The sequence below is a fragment of the Meles meles genome, chromosome 8, assembly GCF_922984935.1.
Source record: "Meles meles chromosome 8, mMelMel3.1 paternal haplotype, whole genome shotgun sequence".
Taxonomy (NCBI): domain Eukaryota; kingdom Metazoa; phylum Chordata; class Mammalia; order Carnivora; family Mustelidae; genus Meles; species Meles meles.
The window spans coordinates 8,547,393-8,555,442 of NC_060073.1; the positions used below are offsets into that span (position 1 = coordinate 8,547,393).

Below are 8,050 nucleotides of genomic sequence, written 5' to 3' on the forward strand. Positions count from 1 at the left end.
AGGACATCTCCTTTCACCACCCCCACTCCAGTCCACTCTCCTGCCCTTTACACCCACTTGGAGAATTTCCACTGACACAAGGACACTCAGAGGGTTAATCCTTCTGATACCAAGTCACACTTTAACTCATTCCCTCCAGGCCAAGGATTAAATCCTGACCATGCAGGGGTCAGGGCTACGGCAGACCCTGAAAGCTGAGCACCCCACCCCCAAGTGAGGGAAGGCTCAAGGGAAAGGGAGGGACAGAAGACGGAGAGAGCGAAGGAAGGAGGGGCAGCCAGCCAGGCTCCTGTCCCCCCACAGAGCCAGCTCCGATTCGGCTCTAGGAACAACTCAGCTGCGGAGGCAACAGCTGCTTCTGGGCTCCAGCTAAGGACGGCAGGCTCAGGGACACCCAGACAGAAGTCCTCAGTCCCCAGCCGCTTGGCCGGGCCCGGCCCCATGGCCTTCAACGACCTCCTGCAGCAGGTGGGGGGTGTCGGCCGCTTCCAGCAGATCCAGGTCACTCTGGTGGTCCTCCCCCTGCTCCTGATGGCCTCCCACAACACCCTGCAGAACTTCACCGCGGCCATCCCTACCCACCACTGCCGCCCGCCTGCCGACGCCAACCTCAGCCAGGACGGGGAGCTGGAGGCCTGGCTGCCCCGGGACGGGCAGGGGCAGCTCGAGTCCTGCCTCCTCCTCACCGTCCCCCGACAGGGACCGCCTTTTCCCAACGGCACAGAGACCAACGGCACGGGGGCCACAGAGCCGTGCACCAATGGCTGGGTCTATGACAACAGCACATTCCCGTCCACCATCGTGACCGAGGTGAGGACACCTGGGCCCCCCGCTCCAGAGGCCAGCCAGCCTTGCCTTCCCCTCTGAGACAGGCAGACAGATGCACACACACACACACACACACACACAGACTGTCCCAGATTCTCCAGAGGCCAAGAAGAAAGGGACTCAAGATGGGGGCCTTGACAGAAAAGGGGGATGTCAGAGTCAAGAAAAGTCTCTCAGCTGCCGGGACCGGGGAAACAAACAGCAAAGGGAAATGTCAGGGGAAGAGGGTGGCATAGGTCTCAGAGGGCCGGCCCAAGGGAGGGGAAGGGGACCCCCATGGCCCAGGCTCGTCTCTGCCTGACCCTTGCCCCCTCTCCCCACAGTGGGACCTCGTGTGCTCTAACAGGGCCTTACGCCAGCTGGCCCAGTCCTTGTACATGGTAGGGGTGCTTCTCGGAGCCATGGTGTTCGGCTACCTGGCAGACAGGTCAGTCCTGGGCAGAGCCACGGGGCTGGGCTGGGCCTGGGCCTCAGCTGGGTTCATGGGAACCAGGTGGGAAGTTGGCCTTGAACCCCTGGGGCTGGTCTGAGGACCTACAGGGCCAGCCTCAGGATACAGCGCAGGTCCTCAAAAGACACCCCCCCCCCCCCGCCGCCAGCCCAGAGCCTCCCCCAGGGCAGGCACCCATCTCCCTACCTGTTCTGGCACAGTCAGCTCTCAGGATCCCTGCTGCTGTTCTCCCCTCCCCCACCCCAGGCTGGGCCGCCGCAAGTTGCTGATCTTGAACTATCTGCAGACGGCCGTGTCAGGAACCTGTGCAGCCTTCGCTCCCAACTTCCCTGTCTACTGTGCCTTCCGGCTCCTCTCCGGCATGTCGCTGGCTGGCATCGCTCTCAACTGCATGACATTGAGTGAGGGAGGCCGGGAGGGCAGGGCGGGGCCCTACCCACGCCTCTCTGACCCCCAACCCAGCAGCCCCTTTCTGGCTCCCTCTCCCAGCGAACCCTTCCTGAGTCCCGCCTGCCCTCGTCTGGGCAGTCAACCTAACAGCCTTCTTTCCCGGACTCAGACCACCCTGACCTGTCATTTAGGCATGATTGCAAACTCCATTTTTAGGGCCAGGCCGTTCCCATAAATGACTGAAGCTGACTGGGTACAAGAGACATTAGGGAACGCTGAGGACTTTAGACGAAGGAGGGTCACAGCCCCATCAAGAGGGGCCGCAACCACTCAGCTGCTCAAGCCAGAAGGGTCAGACCTGTCAGATCTCACCCTCTTCTCTTCATGAATGTAAAATATCCCAATTTTGTAATGTTGGAAATTAATTCCATGTTTTTAACATGGGGCAAGCCAGCATCATGGAGACCAAAGACATTTATGGCCTGAGCATGGTCTGTCCATGAGCCATCAATGTGCATTCTTCGAATAATCGTCCCCTTTCCCTGGTTCCAGAGGAGGAACCTGAGACTGGGAAGAAGGGTAAGGATTTACCCAAGGTCGTCCCTCAAGCCCAGAAGGGAATCTATGGATTGGGGGTCAGGGATGAACCAGGATGGGACCGGGACCAGGACAGGACACCTAGAGAATTCAGCCCCAGAATCCAGTCTACGTGTCCAAGTCATTGGCCCAGCAGCCGAATCAGGGGCCCACGAGGAACAAAGCTGGGCCACAGTGGAGAGGTGGTCCCACTCCCACCTTGACTCTCCTGGGTGGAGGAAAGCCACTGTGTCCTCTGAGTTGCTCTGGCCACCGAATCGGCCCATGCTGAGGAAAGCCAGCACTGAGTGGTCAGAGAGGCTCTGAAGGGAAAAGGGACTCTCGCCAGGACCGTAGGTTGGGGAGCAGCAAGACAGAGTGGGGGAGTGGCGGGGACAATTCTTAGGGATTCCAAACTCATCTCCCCCTTCCTTCCTCCACCGAAAGTCCCCCACTTCCCCCATCATGGCACACATCCTCATTCGACGTGTCTTCCACTGAGCCCTGGGACCGATCAAAGTGTGGGTGGAGAGAGGGGTCTTTGTCGAGCCCAGGGGTGTCCACCCGCCGGGCAGCCCGGTCAGCGACACCGCTCTGTTCTCACCTTCTTTCCAGATGTGGAGTGGATGCCCATCCACACGCGGGCTTGTGTGGGCACCCTGACTGGCTATGTCTACAGTCTGGGCCAGTTTCTCCTGGCCGGTGTGGCCTGGGCCGTGCCCCACTGGCGCCACCTGCAGCTCCTGGTCTCCGTGCCTTTTTTCGCCTTCTTCATCTACTCCTGGTGTGTGGGGCCCAGGGTGGGCAGGGGTGCCCAAGGGCTGCCCAGAAGTCTGCAAGGGACAAGACACCCCCCAGATCCCACAGCATACTCCACCACACAGAATCAGAGAAGGTCAAAGCCAGAGGGTCAAACCCAGCCCAGTGCCTCCGTGTGACAGATGGGAGAACTGAGGCTGTGGGAGGGAGGATTTATCTCCTCTCCCGACCCCAGGGATGTGGTTCTTCAGCTCCCCCCTGGCTCTCCAACCTGCCTGTGTTGCTGCTTTTACCCAAGACCCCAAAGCTGAGCTTCTGGGTTTGGGAATGGGTCATCACCAAGCTGGTCGCTGTCTTATGGTCCTAGAGAGAGGGATTTGGCAAAACCCCTGGGTTCCCAGGCTGAAATGAAATCCCACTGCAGGTCCCTGGGAAGCCCACCCTTTGCCCCCAGCCCAGCCAAAGGGAACCAAAGCCATGTTGACACCAACCTCCCCCCTCCCGCTCCCAGGTTCTTCATCGAGTCAGCCCGCTGGTACTCCTCCTCCGGGAGGCTAGACCTCACCCTCAGGGCCCTGCAGAGAGTGGCCTGGATCAATGGGAAGCGAGAAGAGGGGACCAAGCTAAGTATGGAGGTGAGACCCCCACCACGGCCTCCCATGATACCCCACGAGGATTCTACCCTCAAACCCCGAACCCAGGTCTCAGAGGGCTTCCCTGAGTAAGGGGTTAGGCTGGGAGGAGTTTCTGGAGGAGTCCAGGTCCTGAGCCCTGCCCATCCTGGCAGGTGCTCCGGGCCAGTCTGCAAAAGGAGCTGACCATGGGCAAAGGCCAGGCTTCCGCCTTGGAGTTGCTGCGCTGCCCCGCCCTTCGCCACCTCTTCCTCTGCCTCTCCATGCTGTGGTAGGCCCAGACAGACCGAGCCATAGAGAGATAGACAGACAGACCAAGAGACAGGAGGCTGGTTGGGGAGAGAGTGGATGCAGTGGGTGGAAGAGGCCAGACAGAAGGAAGGAAAAGTCAGTGGACCTGCCATGAGGGGCCATAATCCTCCACCAGGGACAATCTTGAAGAACCAGATGACTTCCCCTCGGTTCACTTCCGGTCACCACACTGGGCATCAGTCTCTCCATCTTCTCCTTTTATCAACTCCGAGGCAATATGGAAACACCTCCTCAGGATTGGGATCAGCCCCAAAGTCAACAGAATTGCATCTTGAAGGCAGAGACTAGTCTGGCTTGCAAAACATTTGGAGACTTTACTGGCCTTGAGGGCCTGCCAGAAACACAAGAACAGGCAATAAGATGCCTCGAATTCATTTCCAAAGGGACACGTTGGCCAAGGCTGGTATCAGCCAAAAATGTTCCTTTCTGGTTGCAACGTTCCCCATAATCCTTCTGATGTGCTCCCCTCCTGAGCCCATCACCAGTCCCTAACGCCATGGAGTCCCTAACGCCATGACAGTTAGGGAAAGCGCAGTCAACAATTCTACCAGTGAGTGTTTTGGTTCCAATTTGGGATTTACTCCAGGTTGTGGGTCCTATCCAATAACCTGAGCTTCATTCTGTGGGCTCCTGACAACGGTAGAAGCACAACCATCCCAGAACCAGGCCTAGGTCTGCAAAGCTTTGGCATTTCCTAACACCTTGACTCTAAAGATGTGCCTTAAAAATCCACCTGCCCTCAGCCCAGCATCAATAGATAAGATAAAGACTAAGACTACATGAATTTTGCATTCAACTAAGTGAAAAATCCCCTAATATATTGGGGGATACTAGTTATCAGAAGATTGAGAAATCTGGGGTGTTGGAGGACTACCCCACACTTAGACTAAATGCTTGAAGACAGATTAGCCAAGGCAAATTCTAGCTTCTGAAGCAGGGTCACAGTGTAGCTCACCCCTGTTTTGAATGAGCAATCCCCCCCTTTAACCCTTCCTAACCAAGTCCATACCCCTCATCCCTTCCCCACTAGGTTTGCCACTAGTTTTGCCTACTACGGGCTGGTCATGGACCTGCAGGGCTTTGGCGTGAACATCTACCTAATCCAGGTGATTTTTGGTGCTGTGGACCTGCCTGCCAAGCTGGTGGGCTTCCTTGTCATCAACTCTCTGGGCCGCCGGCCTGCCCAGATGGCCTCACTGCTGCTGGCAGGCATCTGCATCCTGGTCAATGGGGTGGTACCCCAGGGTGAGCACCCACGCGTAACTTGGTCCTTCATCCTTAACCCTATCCCCAGATTCTCACGCCCCACTCCCGAGCTGCCACTGACCCCTTCCTTTCTCTCTAGATCAGTCCATTGTTCGAACCTCCCTTGCTGTGCTGGGGAAAGGCTGCCTGGCCGCCTCCTTCAACTGTATCTTTCTCTATACTGGGGAGCTCTACCCCACAGTGATCCGGTGAGTAGGAGCCTAGTGGGAGGGACCTTGAGAAGACATCCCCACACACATAGGTCAGACCCCAGAGCACACTGCCCAGCGTGTGTAGCCCCAAGGCCCCCTCTCAACCCCCATCCGTGCAAGCTCAGTACACACTTCATGGCTAACACAGATACACCTGCCCACTAAGCCCTTACCTGATCCAAGGAAAAGATCTCAAAAGGAGTCCCCAGCCGGGGCAGGGTTGAGAGCCAAGAAGACACATCTCAGAGGCAATTCACTGAACTCCCCCCACCCCGCACCCACCTTGATCTAAACCACAAGTCAGAAGCAGCCACCAAACCTAAATTTCATCTAAGTGTGTCTGTAACCAAAGTATTCTGAAACCAAAGACCAAACAGGAAAGTAATTTCTTATCACAAAAGCCACATTTAATACTGTTTGTGCTTGGTGGCTGTACGGATAAACCCAGCATTGCTTTTCGAGTGCCGGGGTGGGGGGGGGGGGCATTTTTGCATTGAGAAACAAGAAACACGTGTCTATGTTAAAAATGGGTCGCAAAATTCCCATGAGATGTCAAAGAATGGCCTGGTTTCCCTAGGCTGCTGGGACTGAGCAGGGTCATGGCTGCTGTCCTGCGCCCTTAGAGGATTTCAGGGGAAAGACCAAGAGTATAAAACACTTACTACGCACCAGGCATCGTCTTAAAATTTTTATAAGTATCAGCTCATTGAATCCTCGTGATAAGCCTCTAAGGTAGGTACAGTGACTGTTCCCATTTTACCAATGAGAAAACTGAGCCACAGAAAGATCAGGTGACTTGCCCCATGTCACACAGCTTGTAAGTGAAGAAGCTTGGATTTGAACCCAAGCAGTCTGTCTCCTGAGTCAAGGTTTTTAACCTCCACTCCCTCAGAGAATGTTCTTAACATACTCTTAACATGCAGCTTCCGGGTCCTGTCCCACGGGGATTCTAATCCAATAGGACTGTGTGGGCTGGGACAATTCTAACTCAAAATCCCCTAGGAGATCTGAGAACCACTGGCCTAACTTAACTGTCTCATTTGACAGCTCAGGAAACTGAGGGCCAGAGAGGAAAAGGGATTCTTCCTCTGGTCACATGGCCAGTTAAGGCCAGAGGCAAAATTCAGTCTCCTGATTCTCTGGCCAGAGCTCTTCCCAGCCTGTTTTTGTTGTTTGTCTGTTTTTAATCTCCAAAACAATGCCATATTCACTTGCTATCAAGGAGGGAGGGGGGGGAGGCTTCAACTTGAGCTGCCCTGACCCTGAATTCAGCTGGGACCTCAGCATTCCCGCTAGGGCAGTGACTTACACCACCACACCTTGGGCCCCACAGGCAGACGGGCATGGGAATGGGCAGCACCATGGCCCGTGTGGGCAGCATCGTGAGTCCCCTGGTGAGCATGACTGCTGAGCTCTACCCCTCCGTGCCTCTCTTCATCTATGGCGCGGTCCCCGTGGCTGCCAGCGCTGTAGCTGCCCTCCTGCCAGAGACCCTGGGCCAGCCACTGCCAGACACGGTGCAGGACATGGAGAGCAGGTGGGAGCAGGGACTTACCCCGGGTCACACGCCCAGGCGGGGGTGGCACCGAGACTCAAACCCAGGCCTCCTCATTCAGGCCAGAGCTCTTTGTCCACTTCCCCAGTTGGCTGGGGTCTCCTTGAGTCCTTCCTGGGGGTCCTGGCTCCAGGGAGCAGTAGATGGGGCAGAGAGAATGGTAATTGGGCACGGCTGAGTAGAGAGCCCCCTGGTAGCCCCCAGCTCCTAGCCCTGGCCTGGACGCTGCTTACCCAGGACACCGCTCTCCTGCCCCCCCAGGAGGAGAGGAAAGCCAAGGCGGCAGGAGCAAGAGCAGCAGAAGCAGATGGTCCCGCTCCAGGCCTCAGCACAAGAGAATGTACTCTGAGCACTGAGACGGGGCCTCACAGAGCCCGAAAGGGAATGAGGGTCCTGCAGTTCCTGAGCCACCCACTCCGGGAAGGGAAAGGGGAAATGGCGGCCCAAGGCGGGGTCAAGGCTGTGGTTCAGGAAAGCACCTCCCAGGGGTCTCCCGCCCTGAACAGACTCCACCAAGACCGCGTCATTAAAGGTTTGTGTGCAACATCTCCTTTTATCTCTCTCGTCTCAACTGTAATAGTCACTCCACATCAGCCTCCAGTCCCCTGCCCTCAACCCCCACGCCTTTACAAACCGTCCCAGAGAACTGGAGAGGAATCTTTTACCTGGACCCGCTCCCCCGCCCCTACTTTCCACCCTCTTCCCTCCTTTCTTCTCTACCCTATTCAAATATTTCTGTGAGTTTTAAATATCTTACGCTCCACCCCTCCCTATCAGACTGAAAACTGAGAAGTGTCTGAATGAAAGCAGCCAATCAGAGGCTTTGTTTCAGGCTCCTCCCCCCTCCAGAGGGCCAATGAGAAACTCCAGCAGCAAACGGGGGGGGGGCGGTTGAGAACGAGCACCGCGGAGGCTGTGACGTCAGGAGGCTGGCCCCTGCTACCCTAGATTCCAGCAGGGTCCAAACTCAAAACCAGTTTGCTACTTCCAGCTCTGCTGCTGGATGTTCCTTCCACTCGCTACCCGAATCCTTCCCCCCACCATCCTCCGTGGATATTCTTTGCTGTTCTGCCTCCTCCTGGGCCCCGGG

General features: G+C 56.6%; 1 protein-coding gene across 1 annotated transcript; it reads left to right on the plus strand.

The window, feature by feature from the left end:
- Nucleotides 1–223: 223 nt before the first annotated feature.
- On the plus strand, nucleotides 224–7,510 carry SLC22A6 (solute carrier family 22 member 6). Its single transcript, XM_046014331.1, has 10 exons — nucleotides 224–810; nucleotides 1,152–1,255; nucleotides 1,526–1,680; nucleotides 2,861–3,029; nucleotides 3,516–3,639; nucleotides 3,792–3,907; nucleotides 4,979–5,193; nucleotides 5,294–5,402; nucleotides 6,739–6,942; nucleotides 7,222–7,510. Exons 1-10 carry the CDS (start codon nucleotides 442–444, stop codon nucleotides 7,307–7,309), a joined length of 1,653 nt encoding a protein of 550 aa, XP_045870287.1. The 5' UTR covers nucleotides 224–441; the 3' UTR covers nucleotides 7,310–7,510.
- Nucleotides 7,511–8,050: the final 540 nt, after the last annotated feature.

Coding starts and splice junctions, on each gene's coding strand:
- SLC22A6 (XM_046014331.1), top strand. CDS start 442: ATGGCCTTCAACGACCTCCTGCAGCAGGTGGGGGGTGTCGGCCGCTTC. Junction 1,681..2,860: donor TCTCAACTGCATGACATTGA/GTGAGGGAGGCC, acceptor CCTTCTTTCCAG/ATGTGGAGTGGATGCCCATC. Junction 5,194..5,293: donor CAATGGGGTGGTACCCCAGG/GTGAGCACCCAC, acceptor CTTTCTCTCTAG/ATCAGTCCATTGTTCGAACC.